At 51.0% G+C, this 23,500-nt stretch overlaps 1 protein-coding gene across 1 annotated transcript in view; it reads right to left on the bottom strand.

Moving 5' to 3' along the window:
• The window catches only part of slc5a12 (solute carrier family 5 member 12), a 106,835-nt gene that overhangs the window by 67,269 nt on the left and 16,066 nt on the right, over nt 1-23,500 (bottom strand). The window contains exon 5 of the mRNA XM_072466661.1: nt 8,602-8,756. Within this exon, the coding sequence (XP_072322762.1) occupies nt 8,602-8,756 (155 nt within the window). The remainder of the gene's footprint in view (nt 1-8,601; nt 8,757-23,500) is intronic.

Below are 23,500 nucleotides of genomic sequence, written 5' to 3'. Positions count from 1 at the left end.
AGGAAGGAGTGCAGCTGGTAATTCATAAGGAAGTGTTCAATGAGAATGATGCTGCTGTCATTGTTATGTTTTCAATCACACCCTTGACCAAATTCTCTGAGATGGCCAATGCAGTGATGCCACCCCCATGGGGTAAGGATGTTCATCTGTGCCTGCTCCACATTGGTTAGCTCCTGCTACGTTCGTTTATGTACGACCTTGGCCTAGATGGGAGAGAAAAGTGAGTCAGTGGGTGTGGCGCAATCAGTTTGGCTGATGTGGCTGTCACGATGGAACAGCTGGCTGTCTGTGCAAGCTCGGATGTGTGGATGTGAGGCTTACGGCAGTGTCAAGTGTGTGAGGAGGGAGTGAGGCCACAAATGTGAGGTACAGGTTGAGCATCCCTTATCCGAAATTCTGAAAAATTCCAAAATCCGCAATTTTATTTGAGCGCTGATGTGACGCCACAAGTGAGAAATTCCACAAGGCTCTGGGGAAAGTTCCCAGTGACACGCAGGTCCCAACATGCCGCACATGCACAGGTCCCAACGCAACACACATGCAAAGGTCCCAACGCGGCACACATGCACAGGTCCTAATGCGACACACATGCACAGGTCCCAATGCGACACACATGCACAGGTCCCAATGCGACACACATGCACAGGTCCCAATGCAACACACGTGCACAGGTCCCAATGTGGCACACATGCACAAGTCCTAATGCGACACACATGCACAGGTCCTAATGCGACACACATGCACAGTTCCCAATGCTACACACATACACAGGTCCCAACTTGCTGCACATGCACTGGTCCCAACATGTCACACACGCGTAGGTAGCAATGTGCTGCACATGCGCAGGTCCGATTGCGCTGTACATGCACAGGTCCCAATGCGACACATGCACAGGTCTCAATGGGACACACATGCACAGGTCCCAATGCGGCACACATGTGTAGCGCACAAAGACTCCGAGAGACGAATAGAGTGAAGTCGATGAGGCTTTATTAAGCGTGTCTGTTCCCCCGCAGCTCAATAGTAGACTGGCCTGCGGGGGAGAACTCCGGCTTCTTATACTCCGCCTTCAGCGCGGAGCTAGAGGTCAACGGCCAACCAGGACCCGGGATCTGTCAGCCAATGACATTCGGGCTTCCAGTCCCACATGACCCCTAACACATACTACCACAACATGCACAGGTCCCAATGTGACACACATGCACAGGTCCCAATGTGACACACATGCACAGGTCCCAATGTGACACACATGCACAGGTCCCAATGTGACACACATGCACAGGTCCCAATGTGACACACATGCACAGGTCCCAACCTGCTGCAGACAGTCACAAGCCCTCGCTTGGGCTGTTTTGGTGCCAAAATCTCATCGAAACGAGACTTGAGTGAATTACGTTTGTGTACTCACTGTGATTATTGCATTGAAATGTCAAAAGGGCCTGCAGATACCCCTAAAAGGAAGCATGTGTGCTTATCTATAGCACGGAAAGTCAACTTCTTACAAAAACTGGATTGTGGTGTAAGTGTGATGCCCCTTACAGAGGATTATGGCTTTGGAATGACCACCATCTATGATCTGAAGAAAAAGGTCAAACTGTTAAAAGTTCTATGCTGAAAGTGATGAGCAGAAGCAAATGAAAAATGGACAAACATTGCAAAAGGCAAAAAAATTAAGATCTTGATCGTGCATTGAAAGACTGGATTCATCAGCGTCAGAGTGAACGTATGCCGCTTATCATGAAACAAGCGAAGATCTATCATGACAAACTTAGAATTGACGGTAACTGTGAACAGTTAGCAGGCTGCTTGCAGAAATTTAAGAAAGGACACGGCATTAGATTTTTAAAGATTTGTGGTGATAAAGCTTCTGCTGATCACGAGGCAGCAAACAAATTCATTGATAAGTTTGCCAAGATCATCACTGGTGGAAAACTAACACCAGAACAAATGTTGGTGAGACATTGTTGTTCTGCTGTTATTGTCCCAGGAAGACACAGTTGACGAGAAGGCCCCTTCAGCTGTTAACAATGTCAAGATTGGCTGTGCTGGGATGTGCTAATGCAGCAGACACGCACAAGAGTAAATTTGCTGTGGTAGGCAAGAGCACGCGTCCTCGCTGTTTTAAAGGAGTGAATAACTAGAAAGTGATGGGTGCGTGGAATGCACTGCCAGCGGAGGTGGTGGAGTCAGAGTCATTAGGGACATTTAAGCGACTCTTGGCACAGGCACATGGAAGGAGTAAATTGAAGGGGGTGTAGGTTAGGTTAATCTTAGATTAGGATAAATGGTCGGCACAACATTGTGGGCCGAAGGGCCTGTACTGTTCTATGTTCAAGCCAGTCCATTATTACTCCAACAAGAGGGCATGGGTGACCCAGGGACATCTTTACTGATTGGTTTTACAAACATTTTGTACCAGCAGCTCATGCCCACTGCAGGGACATTGGACTGGATGACGACAGCAAGATATCTTATTACTCCTTGACAACTGTTCTGCACGTTCCCTGGCTGAACGTCTCGTCAAGAATGTTTACGCCATCAACTTTCCCCAAATGTGACTTCATTAATTGTGACCAAGGTATTCTTAATTCAATGAAGAGTAAATAAAGACTTTTTCTTGCATGTTGGAAGCAGTGAACAGAGGAGTAGGTGTGTAAGGTTTCCAAAGGTGTTGGCCATGAAGAATCTCATCTGCTGCTGCTAATGCATGGGACACCGTAGATAAAGACACCCTTGTGCATGCCTAGCACAACCTGTGGCCTACGACTATGTTCAATGATGATGACGAACAAAGTGATGAGGTTCACGGGCCACCGTATGACAGGTGAGAAAAGGATGCTTTTGGACTTCTTTACATATGCAAAAGGAACACTGTCACAGGATGCCATTACAGAGGCCCTAAATGCCCAATACATCTATTTCAATGTGCACCAAACATAATAATAATAACCTTTATTAGTGTCACAAGTAGGCTTATGACACTGTAATGAAGTTACTGTGAAAAGCCCCGAGTTGACACATTCCAGCGCCTGTTTGGGTACACAGAGGGAGAATTCAGAATGTCCAATTCACCTAACAAGCACTTCTTTCGGGACTCGTGGGAGGAAACCGAAGCACCCGGAGGAAACCTACGCAAACTCGGGGAGAACATGCAGACTCTATACAGACAGTGATCAAAGCCGGGAATCGAACCCGGGTCCCTGGTGCTGCGGTGTTCCGGCACCTCCCCTGCGCGTGTCATCGGCATGGGGCCCATCACCTCCTCCCTCAGGGTGCTCAATGCCCTCCAGGGGCACAAGCGGGGCTAACCCCTGAGGCTACCCACTGCCAAACCTGGAGACCTGCTGCTCACGGCCATGGAGCACAGGTAGTAGATCACCTCCATCTGGGATTGAGCCACATCACGCTGTGACTGTGCCACCACCTTCTGCGTCTGTGCCACATCAGCCAGTGACTGCACCATATCCCTCTGGGACTGAGCCACCTCCCTCTGTGTCTGTGCCACGACAGCCAACACCTGGGCAATGCCGCCGACTCTCTAAGCCATGGCCTGCTGTGACTGGGCCGTGCTCAGAAGTGCCACTGCAATGTCCAGGTGGCCCTGGTACATAGCTGCCTGTGAGAGGGCAGCCCTGTCATTGGCTTAGGCCGTGGACATGTTGATCCGTGGCCGAAGCCCTTGTCCCAAGGCCTCCAGCGCGGACGCCACCCGTGCGGTGTCGGCCTGAGTGGCACAGATAGTTGGCACCACCTCCTGCTCCTGCATGAGGTTAGACACCACCAGCTGCACCTGCAGTTGCTGGAAGCTCGCCAACAACTTCTCATGCAGCAACTTGCTCTGCGACTGCATCTCCACAATCAATGGGATCGTCCATTCCAGAAGCCCGAAATCCATCTGGATCACAGCTAGTCCCTGGAGTCGGATCGCCCTCTGACCATCTGTCCCCTCGGGAGTTCATACTTCCACCTATTGTGTGTGGTGTGTACCAGGAACCTCTACACTGTGAAGTGCCCAGCCGAAGTGAGTATCTCTGGGATGGTGGAGGCTGTTGGAGACAGCTACGATGGGAAGTCTGTTATCATCCCCGGAATTGAGCTCTGGGATGTCCTGGGATTCGGGTCGATGGCTCCCATCTGTGTCTGTGTAGCCCTCGTCGCTGGTCATCACCTGGGGTTGTGCCTGTGGCTGGGTTCAGGGGACACCAGATGGGTCCGCCCCATCACCAACAGCTCCTGCAAGACACAAGACAAGACGCATGATTGCATTACGGGTGGGGGGGGGGGGGGGGGGGGTTGGTGTGTTGGGGAGGGTGGTGGTGATGGTGTGGGGGTTGTGTGAGGATGCGTCAGGTGTGAAGGTGGCGGTGGGTGTGGAGATGGTGGTGGTGGTGGAGGGAGATGTGACACACGTGCCATGGGGAAACGCAATCAACAGGTTCTCACTTCCTCGCCCAATCCTGACCTCCACCTCCACCCTGGTGACTGCCCTTTTCTTGAGCAAGCCAAACACGTCTAAGGCCCTCTGTGAGGGCCCGCAGGTCCAGCGTTCCCCCCCAATCTTCTCCAGTGCTTATGGGCGGCCTTCTCCTGACGTTGGTGGCTTCAGTGGCCAGGATACCCAGCCATGGTGGCCGGTATGGGCGCCGGTATGTTCAGCAGAATAGGGGTTCAGCTGTCCTCCAGGTGGGGGGGGTCATGGGTGTGTGGGGCGAGTGTTAGTGCGAGGGGCACAGTGCTGCCTAGTCATCTGGCTGCCCTGAAGTCGTGCAGTTTTCTCCCGCACTGCAAGCCCAAATGGACGGTGTTCCCCACAGCGCTGGTCACTTCTGCTAGCTGCAGCCTCGTTCCCACCCTGGGGTACAGGGTCGCCCACTTCTCCTCCACGGCCTCTAGCAGCGTCTCCTGTTCTGCGTCGGTGAACAGCGGGACCACACTTTTTGCTGCCATCTTGTTGGCCGGGATGGTGTGTGTGGGGGGTGAAGTGTGTATATGTGGCTGCAGCTTGTCAGCCTTCTGAGTGTCAATCACAGGCCCGGCGAATCGGGCACCGTTTCTCATTGGAATCGATTGTGTTCCACGTGGGCCGATGCTAGACCCTGAACGGTGCTACATCGGTCCACATGCGGCACCAGTTTTGCTGTTGTAAGTCCACGAATCCTGCTCTGGCATCAACACTTAGTCTCAGCAATGGAGAATCCGACGATTATGTTTCACCCTGCTGCCTTTTATATTTATGGTTAATCAGAAAGAAAGACCTGCATTTTTAATGCACATTGCAGTATCACAGGATATTGCAAAGTGTTTTACATCTCACCAAATACTTTATCAGGGTTTTTGCCCGCTGTGATGTTGGAAAGCATTAGCAAGATGATTTGTGTGTAGCGCGGCCCCTTCAGCCATTCCTTCATATCAAGGGGAGTGTGATGAATGGTTATTGTATTACTGTACCCTTATCATCATGTAGGTCTTGATGGCGACGCAATCATGTACCCGGCTCGGGGCCATTTTATCAATTCTTGTGTTTTATTTTAAGAGGCTTTTTATAAATGTGCCAGCATGGCAACATGAAGGTGACATCGATAAATGTCTGGAACAAGAAAGTAGCTTTCGTAAGAACAGGGGCAGGCCGTTTCGACTCTTCGAAAATTACATTCCAAAATCCGGAAAATTCTGAAATTCGATACACATTCGGCCCCAAGCATTTCGGATAAGGGATGCTCAACCCGTATAAGTCATGATTAATGATGGGTAAGTGATAGACACGTGATGCTCTCGGTAGGACATGGGAACTAAAAATATATTAATATTATGAGGTCATTGAAATTTAAGTAGAATTCATCAGGGTCCTCAGGCTTGACTCCTGCATTGGACACTGTGGATATCTTAGCCCATGCCTTCACAAAGTTTGTCTGAAGGGTCTTCTGGCCTCTTGTGGATAGATTATATATCTCCTTTTCTCTGCTTTCACCAGCAAGCCCAATTTCAGAAAACATTGGAGCACATTCTCCCTTGTTGCACCATAATAATTCACTAGTCATCCTGCTTACATACTCTTCCACTAACAGTTCCAGCACAGGCAAGAGTTTATTTCAGTGTTGAGTGGATGATACATCTGTGAGTGTTCACAGATGTCAGTCTTCACCCAATTCGATTCACTCCCTTGTTGTACCCTCAATAACGACGCTGGAGAGTAAAACGGTAAAGAAGGCTTTAATAAGCTAAGAACTAGCCTGGTGCCGAGACGGGTGCTTACTGGGTGCCGCCTGCAAGGCGGCCCCTTATATACGACTCCCAGGTGGGTGGAGCCGGAGGCAGAGTCCCCCAGGGTTCCAAGCCCGGTCTTAAAGGGGACATCACCTTACATGATGATAAGGGTACAGTAATACAATAACCATTCATCACACTCCCCTTGATATGAAGGAATGGCTGAAGCTCTGCAGTCATCTCTGTCACTGATCAGTCTGCTGGAGCTGCTTTTTCATTTTTCAGGGGTCACCAATCGTTCCATGCAGGAGTGGTCAAGGTCTGGACGCACTTGTCCATTGTCCACTCGTGGATGTGCCTAGTTTCCGGGATCTCCGCTAGAATGTTTCCTTATCCCACGTTGCAGCTGCAGAAACTGTTATGTTGCTGACATCGCTGGAGGCACATCAGCGCCCTGGAGTTCAGTGTGGATCTATATTCCCACAGTCCTCCCAAAGTCAGTGGCCTCAGCTGTTACAGCCTCCACCAGCTGCTCGGTAGGTCTGTGATATGCTCACCAAGCTGTGATTCTGAGTCTACTCGCAAACACACACCCATTGACGTGTCCGTATCTGCACTGTTGGAGGATACGTGGCACAGACATGACAATGCATCCTTTGAGGATCCCTATGCCTACTCAGAGGCAGTCAGATATCCCTGAGCTCTCCAGCTTTCTGCTCCTCGGAATCACCCTGATCTATGAGAGAGAAGAGGAACATGGGCTGTACGTGTGAGATGCACTCTAATCCCCCGACCATGATTTTCTCACCCTCCTGGTTGGCCGTTCCTGTCTCTCCATCTGAAACGGTCATTTCCAAAGGCTCCTCCTCCATGGGGTGGAACAGGTCAAGATGTGAAGATACAGCAGCCCTTTTCCAGTCTTGGGTCTTTGATAGAATCATAGAATCTCTACAGTGCAGAAGGAGGCCATTCCGCCCATCATGTCTGTATCGACCCTCCAAAAGAGTGCCCTACCTGGGCCCACTCCCCCACCCTATCCGGACCCCACCTAACCTTCGGACAATAAGGCACAAATTTAGCATGGCCTAATCACCTAACCTGCACATCTTTGGACTGTGGGAGGAAACCGGAGCACCCGGAGGAAACCCACGCAGACACGGGGAGAACGTGCAAACTTCACACATTTCCAAGGCGGAAATCAAATCCGGGTCCCTGACACTGTAAAGCAGCCGTGCTAACGACTGTGCCACCCGATCGTGTCCCAGTTACTCCTTTGGTCACAAGAAAGAAGTCTGTTAGCTTTTCCTTTGGTACAGAAACAATGCCTATGCTGTTACAGGCCCAGTGGTCCATGATGGGGAAACACGAATGCCATCTCCATATAACCACACTCTCGAGGGACCTTGTGAGCATCAGCAATAACAGATGGGCACCTCTAACCAAGAAGCTGAATGCCTCCATCAGGATATGCTGTGCCTACCTCCACAGATTAGGTGGTCACTCTCACTCCACTAACTGAACTGTTTGCATTGCCACATTCAAGCCTCAGTGGGATAAGAGCTATGGACTATTTCACCTTTGCCGCTGAAGGAGTTATCAGATGCATTTGTGGCACTGGGTTCAGATTCTAGAGATGACCCACGACTGATGTCATCCTTTGCAATTTTTGTCCACATTTGCTTGTTCAGGTGGGCTATTCTTCTCCTCCCTGGGGAAGACGACCTCTTGCCTTGCCCGAGAAGCCTGGAGGAGAACCTGCAAGGATGCATTTAGTGTGGGGCCACCCTGGGTCTTCCTTCCACCACGATTGCTATAGGTTTCTGGTCAACTCCTTGGGTGAAGGTTTCAGTCAAGGAACATCAGAAGATTGATTGCAATTAAGGGGAGGACTCCACTGTTGGTTGAACAGTGAATACAGGACTGGTGAACCTTTGAATATGGTGTCAGCACCTGCTGCGGCCTCATTTGATGCCAACTTCACTGCTGACCCAGTGAAAAACTCTGGAGTCACTCGTGAGCAGCTGCTGTGAGAACTCATGTAGCTGGCCTCTGAATGTCTGAGCGGAGGCGGCAGCCACTTGTAATGCCTACACCAACAACAGTGACCTTGCCATTACATCCATCCCTCTGTCCTCCTCCTGACAATGCAATGCCCAGCAATTATGATCCAGATGTAACTTTCAGAAGGATAGCCCGCAAATCAGTATCGTTGAATTTATTGTAGAAAATTAAATAAGAAAATACTTTCTGATTCACCAAGATCACGCCCCACCCCCCTCAGGGCAAGTTAATCACTTGTCAGTAATGAACTCTTTGTCAATATTAAGAGGGTTATCTAAACTTCAACTACTTTGTACGTTCAGGAAGTCTCAGTGGTCCCTATGCAGGGTTACTTACTCAAATATATTGAGTCTACCGCCATCCGCAGCTATCTTCATCATCCTGCTGGTTCCTCCTAAACTGACGGTTCCTTGGATAAGAACTATGAAGAATCCCAAAAGCATCACAACCAGCTGGAACGCGTCTGTCCACACCACTGCCTTCAGACCACCCTGAGAAAGTTTAAAGAAAAAAAAAGCATCAACATGATGTTAAATGTTCATCCTCGAGAAGAGTCATGTTCTTAAAATTATAATAGGCTGTTACTAGCTGTGTGTGTGTGTGTGTGTGTGTGTGTGTGGGGGGGGGGGGGGGGGGGGGGGGGGGGGGGCTGAACAGGGGGTACTAGTTTGTGTGCAAGATTGCTGGGTGCTGCTGCTAGAGGCAGCAGGAGACAAGGGCAATTTTAATCTCCAATGCTGGCAATCCACTTCCTGCCTGGAATGGGAGAAGAGCATGGAGAGCAGCCAGTGGGAAGGGAAGACTGGGGTGCTCCCTGGACATCAGCCGGCTTCCAGTTAAGTGGGAAAAGAGTGGCTATTGGGACAGTCTCACACAAAAAAATGGAAGTGGATGGGATAGGGGACCTTATTTTCTGAGGTCCACAGGGACACTCTTGTGTCTCCAGGCCCCACAAAGAAAATATTTTTGACCAACCTGGAAGGATGCTTTATCTTTCCCCCTAGTTGCCGCTCTGCTGCAGTCAGCCTATTGACGTAACTGAGCCTCAATTTGTGTAAATGTACGAATCTCCCTGTGCAGCACAGAAGGCATAAACAGAGTCAGTAGCCTGCATGGTCGGCAACTGCTGCATTTAAGGGGCTGTCCCTTAATTTGAATGTTTGCAAATCCCCCCCCTCCCTCCCCATTAAAGAGACCACAAAACAGACAGGGAGTCATCCCTGCTGAGACAAGAAGTCGCCGACTGCGGAGGTGATAACATTATGACCAGGGTTTTAGTGATGAACGGTTATTATATTACTGTACCCTTATCATCATGTAAGGTGATGACCCTTTAAGACCGGGCTTGGAACCCTGGGGGACTCCGCCTCCGCACACCTGGGAGTCGTATATAAGGGGCCGCCTTGCAGGCGGCACCCAGTAAGCACCCGTCTCGGCACCAGGCTAGTTCTTAGCTTATTAAAGCCTTCTTTACCGTTTTACTCTCTAGCGTCGTTATTGAGGGTACCACAATTTAATCAGCTAAACTACATCAGGATGGACGCAGGCCTAAAACCAGAGGAGCAACCAAACTTCTCGAACGTAGGGCCAGAAGGACAGCCTTCCAAACTGTCACGTTCTCCCTCTCCACCTGCCCGGGCACAATGACCTCTGTCACCCGGGGGTTATCCAGCTCGTCCACTTTATCAAGTCCCGCAACCTACCTTACTCAACCGAGGAGGTCAAGGCCATGACCAGGGCTTGCCAGATCTGCGCGGAGTGCAAACCGCACTTCTACCGGCCAGACAAGGCTTGTCTCGTGAAGGACTCGGGGCCCTTTGAGCGACTAAGTGTGGACTTCAAGGGCCCCCTCCCGTCCACCAACCGCAGTGCCTACTTCCTCACCGTCATCGATGAGTTCTCCTGCTTCCCATTCGCCGTCCCCTGACCCGGCATGACCTCGGCCACCGTGAAAAAGGCACTGTACAGCATCTTCACCCTGTTTGGTTTCCCTGCTTATATTCACAGCGACCGGGGTACATCGTTCATGAGCGATGAACTGAGTCAGTATCTGCAGCCTCGAGCAGAACGACCAGTTATAACCCGCAGGGAAACGGGCAGGTGGAGAGGGAGAACGCGACAGTTTGGAAGGCAGTCCCTCTGGCCCCACGGTCGAGAAGTCTCCCAGCCACCCGCTGGCAGGAGGTCCTACCCGACGCCCTACACGCCATTAGGTTGCTCCTCTGCACGGCCACGAATGAGACCCCTCACAACCGCTTGTTTGTCTTCCCCAGGAAGTCTACCTCCGAGGTCTCGCTTCCACCTTGGCTGACGGCTCCGGAACCTGTTCTTCTCCGGAGGCACACGGGGAGCCATAAAACGGACCCCCTGGTCAAGAGGGTCCGATTCCTCCACGCGAACCCCCGATACGCCTACATCGAGTACCCCGACGGCAGGCAAGATACGGTTTCCCTCCGGGATCTGGTACCCGCTGGTTCCCCACTACAGACGCCCCCTCCCTCACGGCTCCCCTGCGGGATCCGGCACCCACTAACCCCCCCCCCCCCCGGCCCCACTGCCCGTCGGTGGACACAGACCCCACGCGTGCCCCCCAGCACCCGCTGGCGCTGGCACCGCTACCCCCAGCCCCAGCTATTTCCCCTGCGCCCTGATCCCCTACCCCGACCAAGGCCCCGACCACCGTGTTTTCGGACGTACCCTCAACTAAGACATCTGTGTCCGCCGCACCACCGCCCGAGCTGAGGAGGTCGATGAGGACGATCAGGCTGCCGAAACGAATGGACTTATGATTCCACTTCGCCCCCGCCGGACTTCGTTTTTTTTAAACAGGGGGTGAATGTGATGAACGGTTATTGTACTACTGTACCCTTATCATGTGAGATGATGTCCCCTTTAAGACCGGGCTTGGAACCCTGGGGGACTCCACCCACCTGGGAGTCATATATTAGGGACCGCCTTGAAGGTGGCACCCAGTAAGCACCCGTCTCGGCACCAGGCTAGTTCTTAGCTTATTAAAGCTTTCTTTACCGTTTTACTCTCTAGTGTCGTTATTGAGGGTACCACAGTTTTATATTCCCATTTTTTTCAGGGGTGGAGTTGAGCTCAGGAGCAGAAAATCTCATACGAAACCCAAGTCATGTTGTAAGTGGGTGGGAAAGCTTGTCGCAATTGTCCCCTTCCCCCGCCAGTGGCGGACCACTTTTCACACCATGCAATGGCGGGAAACTAATTTCAATAAATTCACATCTAATTACCAGGCCACCCCATAAAAATGATCCCTCCTCCCCGTCCAAAGGTCCACCCACGTCAGTGTGACGGGGTCACTCCAGTGCAAATCACAACTGCTTTCAAAAGGCGTGCATCTGGCAAGCTGACCTCCGAGGAGAGACTGGAGATGACCAGAAAGCTCACAAAGCGGCACTGCTTTTTCAGAGGGGTGAGAGGGCACTGGGGAAGGCCTCATGGGTGGTTGGCACGGTATCAGTGGTTAGCACTGTTGCTTCACAGCGCCAGGGTCCTGGGTTCAATTCCCAGCTTGGGCGACTGTGCAGAGTCTGCACGTTCTCGCCGTGTCTGCGTGTGTTTCCTCCGGGTGCTCCAGTTTCCTCCCACAAGTCCCCAAAGACGTGCTGTCAGGTCATTTGGACATTCTGAATTCTCCGTCAGTGTACCCGAACAGGCGCCGGAATGTGGCGACGAGGGTATTTTTACAGTAACTTCATTGCAGTGGTAATGTAAGCCTACTTGTGACAATAAATATCATTATTATTATTGAGGGGCAAAGATCCGAGGGCTGCAAGATGAAGACTTGGAGGCAGTGGGGGGTGGGATGGGAGGGGGGAGGACAGAAGAGTCAGGGGCAGAGGGGAAAAGACTCCAGGCCAGAGAGGGAAGACAGTCAACTATTAAAATCTCTGTTCCTGAGGCTGCCTTCTCCTCCTGGGTCACGACCTTCTTGCAGAGCCCATACACGGAGAAGTGCAGTGGTGGGTGGCCAGTCATCTCGAACTGACGCATCCACTTAAATGTTGAGTTGGGGGTGGCACTGGTCACAGCAACCTCATTACTGACAAGGGCAAGTCAAATGGAAAGCCATGTTAGTAATGAACATGCTGTTGCAGCTGACATCATTCAAACAGAAGTCAATTCACATGCCTGGAGTCTAACTGCTCACTGAATTATGCCCAATAAATCACGACTGAAGTGTGCGAGTGCCACTGATTACCACTAAGTGTGCTGACATCCAGATACAGTGACTGCTTTAGTCTCCCTGCAATTGAATACAAAAGTTGTGAAGTTATGCTTCAGTTGTACAGGGCACTGATAAGGCCACTGTCCAACTGGGCGAGCACCTCCATCTCCTTGGACAGTTAACAAGGCCACACTGCCTGAGGAGAGCACACCGAACCCTGAGTTGTCCAAAGATGTGCAGGTTAGGTGGATAACTTATCGAATCATAGAATCCCCACAGTGCAGGAGGCCGTTCGACCCATCGCATTCTACCCAGACGCCCTATCTCCATAACTCCACACATTGATCATGACCAAGCTCTGCGGACAATTAGGGGTAATTTTAGCATGGCCAATTCACCTAACCCAAACACCACTTTCTATCTACCCACACACACCCACACAACAGTGGGAAAAAGGTGGTTGGAAAGTAAAGGAAATATTGATAAAATAAATTGATGAACTGGGATGACATCCAATTAGTATCTTTCTGAAATTCAGGAATTTATTTTGGTCCTTCTTTTTTCTCAGTTTGAGATTTATTGGCCATGCTAAATTGCCCGTTAGTGTCCAAAGATGTGCAGGTTAGGTAGATTACGGGGATAGGCCGGGGGAGGTGGGCCTCGGCTGTGAGATCTTTCGGTTGGCGCAAACTTGGTGGGCCGAATGGCCTCCTTCTGCACTGTAGGGAGTCAATGTGTGCAGAAGTGCATTTTGACATGTGTGCCCCGTTGAGCGGGTTGCACACAAAGCCATGGAGTGAAGCTTGAGACAATGCCTGCACCTGAAATGAGAGCTCAGGATGCAGTAGAGTGGCCAAAATTGTGGTCACTCATCAAGTGAGGCAAGGGTGGTGCTCAGTCAGGGAGTGACAGAATGACCGGTCATCAAGGTTGGCGCCAGCACGAGTTACTGGCTATCAACACGCAGCTCCGAAAGGTGATTGGGCAAATGGTGCACGCAAGGAGACAAATGCTAACCGTAATTCTCTCTCTTTCATTTTGCAGCAATTTGAGCGAGGGAACAATGAGCGAGAGAGCCTGCGGAACTGGCGATTCTTCTGGCCCACAGAGAGGAAACAGAATATCAACAGAGGTGCTTAGCTCTCCAGAGGCCTAAGCAAAGCCCAAGGAGGAAGGGGTGGCAGAGCCTGCTCTGCAGACAGAGAAGGTACTCCAGAGAGAGGTCACTTGGAGGCATCTTCCAAGACGCAGGGTGCACAGATGGCGCATGACATTCTTGCAAATGAGCTAGAACCAGTGTCGCTGAAGGTTTCGCCTGTTAATGGAACTGGTGGCTCACTTATGAACCCTTCTGCAAGACTTGGCGCCACGGGAACATGGAGGGCATGTCGAAGTATATATAGTTTGCTGCCTGGGTAAACAGGGCATCCATGACCTCACGTATGCACTTGTAGGCACCAGCTTTTTAGATGCCACACAAGTCCTGCTCGAGCCCTGGAATGATCCTGAGGCATGGACGTTAAGGCTGTGAGCGGCTATCATAGATTATCATAGAATTTACAGTGCAGAGGGAGGCCATTCAGTCCATTGAGTCTGCGCCGGCTCTTGGAAAGAGCACCCTACCCAAGGTCAACACATCCACTCTATCCCCATAACCCCACCCAACACCAAGGGCAATTTTGGACACTAAGGGCAATTTATCATGGCCAATCCACCTAACCTGCACATCTTTGGACTGTGGGAGGAAACCGGAGCACCCGGAGGAAACCTACGCACACACAGGGAGGATGTGCAGGCTCCGCACCGACAGTGACCCAAGCCAGATTCGAACCTGGGACCCTGGAGCTGTGAAGCAATTGTGCTATCCACAATGCTACCGTGCTGCCCCTATCACTTATTGTCACAAGTAGGCTTCAATGAAGTTACTGTGAAAAGCCCCTAGTCGCCACATTCCAGTGCGGCTGTTACGGGAACCTTCCACCATCATGTGGTGCCAAGTCCATGTGAACATGGCACAGGTGCCGCACTGTCCCCTTGTTGAGGACACGCTGTCCGTCATCTGTTCAAAGTTCTGGATAACTGGGGCTCTTTCTGGGGAAGGTGGGACCTCTAGACAGGATGGTCTACATCTGAACCTGAGGGGCACAAATATCCTGGGGGGGAGATTTGTTAGTGCTCTTTGGGGGGGTTTAAACTTTTGCAGCAGGGGCATGGGAACCTGGATTGTAGTTTTAGGGTAAGGGAGAATGAGAGTATAGAGGTCAGGAGCACAGATTTGACGTCGCAGGAGGGGGCCAGTGTTCAGGTAGGTGGTTTGAAGTGTGTCTACTTCAATGCCAGGAGTATACGAAACAAGGTAGGGGAACTGGCAGCATGGGTTGGTACCTGGGACTTCGATGTTGTGGCCATTTCGGAGACATGGATAGAGCAGGGACAGGAATGGATGTTGCAGGTTCCGGGGTTTAGGTGTTTTAGTAAGCTCAGAGAAGGAGGTAAAAGAGGGGGAGGTGTGGCGCTGCTAGTCAAGAGCAGTATTACGGTGGCGGAGAGGATGCGAGATGGGGACTCTTCTTCCGAGGTAGTATGGGCTGAAGTTAGAAACAGGAAAGGAGAGGTCACCCTGTTGGGAGTTTTTTATAGGCCTCCTAATAGTTCTAGGGATGTAGAGGAAAGGATGGCGAAGATGATTCTGGATATGAGCGAAAGTAACAGGGTAGTTATTATGGGAGACTTTAACTTTCCAAACATTGACTGGAAAAGATATAGTTCGAGTACAATAGATGGGTCGTTTTTTGTACAGTGTGTGCAGGAGGGTTTCCTGAAACAATAAGTTGACAGGCCAACAAGAGGCGAGGCCACGTTGGATTTGGTTTTGGGTAATGAACCAGGCCAGGTGTTCGATTTGGAGGTAGGAGAGCACTTTGGGGACAGTGACCACAATTCGGTGACGTTTACGTTAATGATGGAAAGGGATAAGTATACACCGCAGGGCAAGAGTTATAGCTGGGGGAAGGGCAATTATGATGCCATTAGACGTGACTTGGGGGGGATAAGGTGGAGAAGTAGGCTGCAAGTGTTGGGCACACTGGATAAGTGGGGCTTGTTCAAGGATCAGCTACTGCGTGTTCTTGATAAGTATGTACCGGTCAGGCAGGGAGGAAGGCGTCAAGCAAGGGAACCGTGGTTTACCAAAGAAGTGGAATCTCTTCTTAAGAGGAAGAAGGAGGCCTATGTGAAGATGAGGTGTGAAGTTTCAGTTGGGGCGATGGATAGTTACAAAGTAGCGAGGAAGGATCTAAAGAGAGAGCTAAGACGAGCAAGGAGGGGACATGAGAAGTATTTGGCAGGAAGGATCAAGGAAAACCCAAAAGCTTTCTATAGGTATGTCAGGAATAAGCGAATGACTAGGGAAAGAGTAGGACCACTCAAGGACAGGATTGGAAGTTGTGTGTGGAGTCTGAAGAGATAGGCGAGATACTAAATGAATATTTTTCGTCAGTATTCACTCAGGAAAATTATAATGTTGTGGAGGAGAATGCTGAGCCCCAGGCTAATAGAATAGATGGCATTGAGGTACGTAGGGAAGAGGTGTTGGCAATTCTGGACAGGCTGAAAATAGAGAAGTCCCCGGGACCTGATGGGATTTATCCTAGGATTCTCTGGGAGGCCAGGGAAGAGATTGCTGGACCTTTGGCTTTGATTTTTAGGTCATCATTGGCTACAGGAATAGTGCCAGAGGACTGGAGGAGAGCAAATGTGGTCCCTTTGTTCAAAAAGGGGAGCAGAGACAACCCCGGCAACTATAGACCGGTGAGCCTCACGTCTGTAGTGGGTAAAGTCTTGGAGGGGATTATAAGAGACAAGATTTATAATCATCTAGATAGGAATAATATGATCAGGGATAGTCAGCATGGCTTTGTGAAGGGTAGGTCATGCCTCACAAACCTTATCGAGTTCTTTGAGAAGGTGACTGAACAGGTAGACGAGGGTAGAGCAGTTGATGTGGTGTATATGGATTTCAGCAAAGCGTTTGATAAGGTTCCCCACGGTAGGCTATTGCAGAAAATACGGAGGCTGGGGATTGAGGGTGATTTAGAGATGTGGATCAGAAATTGGCTAGTTGAAAGAAGACAGAGGGTGGTGGTTGATGGGAAATGTTCAGAATGGAGTTCAGTCACAAGTGGAGTACCACAAGGATCTGTTCTGGGGCCGTTGCTGTTCGTCATTTTTATCAATGACCTAGAGGAAGGCGCAGAAGGGTGGGTGAATAAATTTGCAGACGATACTAAAGTCGGTGGTGTTGTCGATAGTGTGGAAGGATGTAGCAGGTTACAGAGGGATATAGATAAGCTGCAGAGCTGGGCTGAGAGGTGGCAAATGGAGTTTAATGTAGAGAAGTGTGAGGTGATTCACTTTGGAAGGAATAACAGGAATGCGGAATATTTGGCTAATGGTAAAGTTCTTGAAAATGTGGATGAGCAGAGGGATCTAGGTGTCCATGTACATAGATCCCTGAAAGTTGCCACCCAGGTTGATAGGGTTGTGAAGAAGGCCTATGGAGTGTTGGTTGGCCTTTATTGGTAGAGGGATTGAGTTCCGGAGTCGGGAGGTCATGTTGCAGCTGTACAGAACTCTGGTACGGCCGCATTTGGAGTATTGCGTACAGTTCTGGTCACCGCATTATAGGAAGGACGTGGAGGCTTTGGAGCGGGTGCAGAGGAGATTTACCAGGATGTTGCCTGGTATGGAGGGAAAATCTTATGAGGAAAGGCTGATGGACTTGAGGTTGTTTTCGTTGGAGAGAAGAAGGTTAAGAGGAGACTTAATAGAGGCATACAAAATGATCAGGGGGTTGGATAGGGTGGACAGTGAGAGCCTTCTCCCGCGGATGGATATGGCTGGCACGAGGGGACATAACATTAAACTCAGGGGTAATAGATATAGGACAGAGGTCAGAGGTAGGTTCTTTACGCAAAGAGTAGTGAGGCCGTGGAATGCCTTACCTGCTACAGTAGTGAACTCGCCAACATTGAGGGCATTTAAAAGTTTATTGGATAAACATATGGATGACAATGGCATAGTGTAGGTTAGATGGCTTTTGTTTCGGTGCAACATCGTGGGCCGAAGGGCCTGTACTGCGCTGTATTGTTCTATGTTCTATGTTCTAAAGGACCAGCGACACCTGTACACCCTGGGCTGTCGACTGGTCCCTCCCTGGCCTGATGGGCAGCCAGGTACACAGGGTGTGGGGGCTATGCCCGGTACATGGGCCGCCTCGAGTCTCTGTCGACGCTGCTGCCACCGCATTCACCGGCGTCTGGTCGCCTGGCCTGCCAACAGCACCGCAATAGCAGCCTCCGCTTAATCTCATGTAATATCCGTAAGGAATTGGAGAGAGAGACTGGCGACCAGTGGTGTCTTCCACCCCAGGATCCTCCATTCCCCCATTGCCGCCCCCCCCCCTCCCAAACAAAATCCCCTGCCATCCGACATACCCTGCCCACCCACCCCCAGCCGCAGCACAGGCCCCTGGTCACCGGATCCCAGACCCTGTACACCTGCATATAAACATTACTTGGACCAGGTGCCAGTGCCCTACCCAGTGCACTCACCCACCCTCTGGTCACGGAAATGTCCCCGGTGTTAGTGCCAGGCCTGTGGGTGTTCGGTTGTTGCTTCCTTCAGTGCTCAGGCACAGTATCCAGGCACCAGTCAGATTGGGATGCTAGACAATAACTCCCACATGCTACATGGCACCCCCACCCACTAGAATTTACTTGGGACATGTGAAGTGCTCACTTAAGTACAATTGTCAATTCCCTATTAGCAATAGCCTTCAATTGTTTGGCCAGAGGCCGTCACAGTCAGTGGGTGTTATGGGAAGTTGATGGGAGAGACAGGCAGGGGCTGGAGTTGCCCCCATTATGGGTATACACGATCCAGGGGTTGGCATAGCAGACCTGTGGGCACTGAGACTGGTTCTGCTCCTGAAAGGGTCTCTCTCTCTTCAAAAGTCTCTACACAACTAAGCAAGTAAAAGGTTTGTTATCTTTATTTAGAAGTGGCATTTGAACTGTATTGGGTTGCTCAATTGGAGCTGGTAGCAGGTATAGATAGTAAGTTTAAGTTTTTCCTCATGTTTAAGAAATGTTTAACAGACCATTTTTAAGATATTTTCTTTGATGTTAATTTTTTTACATTTACAGGATGTGGGCATCGCTGGATAGGCCAGCATTTATTACCCGTCCCTAGTTGCCTTTCAGAAGGCGATGGGGAGCTGCCTTCTTGAACCACTGCAACCCCTGAGCTGTCGGTACACCAAAGTGCTGTTAGCAAAAGAGTTTTAGGATTTTGACAGTGAAAGAATGGCAAGATATTTCCAAGTCCGGGTGGTGAGTGACTTGGAGAACCTCCAGGTGGTGGGATTCCCAGATATCTGCTGCTCTTGTCCTTCTCGATGGTAGTGGTCGTGAGTTTGGAAGATGCTGCTGAAGGAACTTGGCGAGTTACTACAGTGCATCTTGTGGATGGTACACATGGCTGCCACTGTTCGTCGGTGGTGGTGGTGGGATTGAATGTTTATGGGAGGTAGAGCAAACAATCGGGCTGCTTTGTCCTGGATGATGTCGAACTTCCCGAGTGTTATTGGAGCTGCACTCATCCAGACAAGTGGAAAGTGTTCAGTTACACTCCTGACTTGTGCCTTGTAGATGATGGACAGGCTTTGGGGGACGGGGGGTCAGGAAGTGAGTTGCTCGCTGTAGGATTTCTAGTCTTTGAGCTGTTCTGGTAGCCAGAATATTAATATGGCTAGTCCAGTTCAGTTACTGATCAATGGTAACCCCCAGGATATTGACTGTGGAGATTCAGTGACGGTAATGCCATTGAATATTTTTATGGGCCAGGGTTTAGAGGACCCCAAAGTATATCATGGAGTTCACCTGACCCACAACTTTTAATAGATTGTGGTATGGGGAGCACACGGCCCACTCTACAGGTGTGGTACAGCAGAAATGGAAAAGTATTTTTTGAAGCAAAACAATGCTTATTCTATGAACTCAAGTTAACCTTTTTAAAACATACAGTGAACATCTTAGCAACCATTAATTCAAATACACCCCCCCAAAGAATACAACAGTAAGTAATGCTTAATAGCTTCCCAAGCAACAACCAGAAGACAAAAGGAACACCTTTTAACAGAAGCACATTAGGTTTACATTCACTACTGAGGACATTTATAATTCTGAATTCACCAAATGATCAAGGGATAGTCTTTTGATGGCAGAGAGAATAGCAGTACACCTGCTTGGTCTGGCTTCAGCTCCAACACTGAAAACGAAACGAAAACACACCCTGAAGCAAATAGCCTAAAATGAAAGTAAAAAGCTGACAGGCCGCCCAGCTCCACCCACTCTGACATCACTGCAGCAATAAACACCTATTTCTTAAAAGTACTCTCTTTTTTAAAAAATATATTTATTAAAGTTTTTTAACACAGTTTTTCTCCCTTACAAACAATAACCGCCCCCCCCCCCCCCCCCCGTAACAAAAAAAAACGAGAAATCGCGCAGAGCAAGATATATACATGGCAAAATGATATATTTACACAGCTTTGTACACTGGCCTACACCCGTACGTGCCAGTTTCCCCAACCCTTCATATTATCTCTTGCTCATCCACCCTCCCAGGCAGTCCCCCCTTTCCCACCCCCCCCCCTCCTAGGACGTTCCCCCCCCCCCCCCTCTAACGCTCTGCGAGATAGTCTAGGAACGGTTGCCACCGCCTGTAGAACCCCTGCGCAGACCCTCTAAAGGCGAACTTAATCCTCTCCAACTTTATGAACCCAGCCATATCATTTATCCAGGCCTCCAGGCTGGGGGGCTTCGCCTCCTTCCACATTAGCAAGATCCTTCGCCGGGCTACGAAGGACGCGAAGGCCAGAATGCCGGCCTCTTTCGTCTCCTGCACTCCCGGTTGGTCCACCACTCCAAATATTGCTAGCCCCCAGCTTGGCTTGACCCGGACTTTCACCACCTGAGATATTGCTCCCGCCACTCCTCTCCAGAACCCCTCCAGTGCCGGGCATGACCAAAACATATGGGCATGGTTCGCCGGGCTCCCTGAGCACCTTCCACATCTGTCCTCCACCCCAAAGAACCTACTCAACCTTGCCCCCGTCAAGTGCACTCTGTGGACCACCTTAAATTGTATCAGGCTGAGCCTGGCACACGAGGAGGAGGAATTAACCCTACCTAGGGCATCAGCCCACAGACCTTCCTCGATCTCCTCCCCCAGCTCCTCCTCCCATTTACCCTTCAACTCTTCTACCAGTGCTTCCCCCTCTTCTTTCAACTCCTGGTGCATTTCCGACACCTTGCCCTCCCCGACCCATACACCCGAGATCACCCTATCTTGAACTTCTTGTGCCGGGAGCAACGGGAATTCCCTCACCTGTCACCTCACAAAAGACCTCAGCTGCATATATCGAAAAGCATTTCCCGGGGGTAACTCAAAATTCTCCTCCAGTGCCCCTAGGCTCGCAAACATCCCGTTGATGAACAGGTCCCCCATTCTTCCAATCCCCGCCCGATGCCAGCTCTTGAACCCCCCCGTCCATCTTCCCTGGGACAAACCGATGGTTACCCCTGATGGGGGACCACACCGATGCTCCCATTGCACCCCGGTGCCGTCTCCACTGGCCCCAGATCCTTAGCGTTGCCGCCACCACCGAGCTCGTGGTATACTTTGTCGGCGAGAGCGGCAGCGGTGCCGTCACCAACGCCCCCAGGCTCGTTCCTTTACAGGACGCCATCTCCATCCTCTTCCATGCCACCCCCTCTCCCTCCATAACCCACTTGCGGATCATCGCTGCCCAGTAGTAGCTCCCCAGGTTTGGCAGCGCCAACCCTCCTCGGTCCCTACTGCGTTCCAGGAACCCTCTCCTTACTCTCGGGGTCTGATTCGCCCACACAAACCCCATAATACTCCTGCCTACTCTCTTAAAAAAGGCCTTAGTGATCCCGATGGGAAGGCACTGAAACACAAACAGAAACCTCGGAAGGACCACCATTTTGACCGACTGCACTCTACCCGCCAGCTAGAGCGGTAACATGTCCCATCTTTTGAAATCCTCCTCCATTTGCTCCACCAACCTCGTCAGATTCAGTTTATGTAGGGTCCCCCAACTCCTGGCTATCTGGATCCCCAGATACCGAAAGCTCCCCTCCGCCCTCCTCAGTGGTAGGTCCCCTATCCCTCTTTCTTGGTCCCCCGCCTGTAATACAAAGAGCTCACTCTTCCCTACATTGAGCTTATAGCCCGAAAACTCCCCAAACTCCCTTAGAGTCTGCATGACCTCCACCATCCCCTCCATTGGATCCGCCACGTACAGCAACAGGTCATCCGCATATAGCAACATCCGATGCTCTTCTCCCCCTCGGACCACCCCCCTCCATTTATTAGACTCCCTCAATGACATGGCCAATGGTTTGATCGCCAATGCGAACAACAGGGGGGACAGGGGGCACCCCTGCCTCGTCCCTCGGTACAGTCGAAAGTACTCCGACCTCCGCCGGTTCGTCACTACACTCACCATCGGGGCTCTGTAAAGGAGCTTAACCCAATTGATAAACCCCACCCCGAACCCAAACCTACGCAGCACCTCCCAGAGGTACTCCCACTCTACTCGGTCAAAGGCCTTCTCCGCGTCCATAGCTGCCACTATCTCCGCCTCTCCCTCCTCCGATGGCATCATTATCACGTTTAATAGCCGCCGCACATTGGTGTTTAGTTGCCTGCCCTTTACAAATCCCATCTGGTCCTCGTGGATTACCCCCGGGACACAGTCCTCGATCCTTTTGGCCAGCACTTTTGCCAGTAACTTTGCATCCACATTGAGGAGCGAGATCGGCCTGTACGATCCACATTGCTGTGGGTCCTTGTCCCGCTTTAGGATCAAAGAATTTGACGCTTCCAACATTGTCGGGGGCAGGGTCCCCTCCTCTCTTGCCTCATTAAAGGTCCTCACCAGTAGCGGGGCCAACAGGTCTGCGTACTTCCTGTAGAACTCCACCGGGAATCCGTCCAGTCCCGGGGAATCCGTCCGGTCCCAGGGCCTTCCCCGCCTGCATGCTCCCCAAACCCTTGCTCAGCTCCTCCAACCCAATTGGTGCCCCCAAACCAGCCACCTCTTGCTCCTCCACCCTCGGGAATCTCAGCTGATCTAGGAATCGTCCCATCCCCTCTTCCCCCGCTGGGGGCTGGGATCTGTACAGCTCTTCATAAAAGGCCTTAAATACCTTGTTTATTTTCGTCGCACTCCGAACCGTGGCTCCCCTTCCATCTTTGACTCACCCTATTTACCTCGCTGCCATCCTCTTACGGAGCTAGTGTGCCAGCATCCGACTAGCCTTTTCCCCATACTCATAGGTCGCCCCCTGCGTTTCCTCCACTGTGCCACCGCCTTCCCTGTGGTCAACAGGTCAAACTCCGTCTGGAGCCGTCGTCTTTCCCCAAGTAATCTTTCCTCCGGGCCCTCTGCGTATCTCCTGTCCACTCTCAAAATCTCCCCCACTAACCTCTCCCTTTCCATACCCTCTGTCTTCTCCCTATGAGCCCCAATGGAGATTAGCTCTCCCCTGATCACCGCCTTCAACGCCTCCCATACCACCCCCACCCGCACCTCCCTGTTGTCTTTGGCCTCCAAGTACCTTTCGATACATCCCCTCGCCTTCCCACACACCACCTCGTCCGCCAGCAGTCCCACATCCAGCCGCCACAACGGGCGTTGGTCCCTCTCCTCTCCCAGCTCCAGTTCCACCCAGTGCAGGGCATGGTCCGAAACGGCTATAGCCAAATACTCCGTCCCCTCCACCCTCAGGATGAGCGCCCTACCCAGAACAAAGAAATCTATCCGGGAATAAGCTTTGTGTACATGGGAAAAGAAAGAAAATTCCCTGGAATGCGGCCTTGCAAACTGCCATGGGTCCACTCCCCCCATCTGATCCATAAACCCCCTAAGTACCTTGGCCGCCGCCGGCCTCT

Source organism: Scyliorhinus torazame, chromosome 10, assembly GCF_047496885.1.
Source record: "Scyliorhinus torazame isolate Kashiwa2021f chromosome 10, sScyTor2.1, whole genome shotgun sequence".
Taxonomy (NCBI): Eukaryota; Metazoa; Chordata; class Chondrichthyes; order Carcharhiniformes; family Scyliorhinidae; genus Scyliorhinus; species Scyliorhinus torazame.
This window is presented reverse-complemented; position numbering and strand designations above follow the sequence as displayed.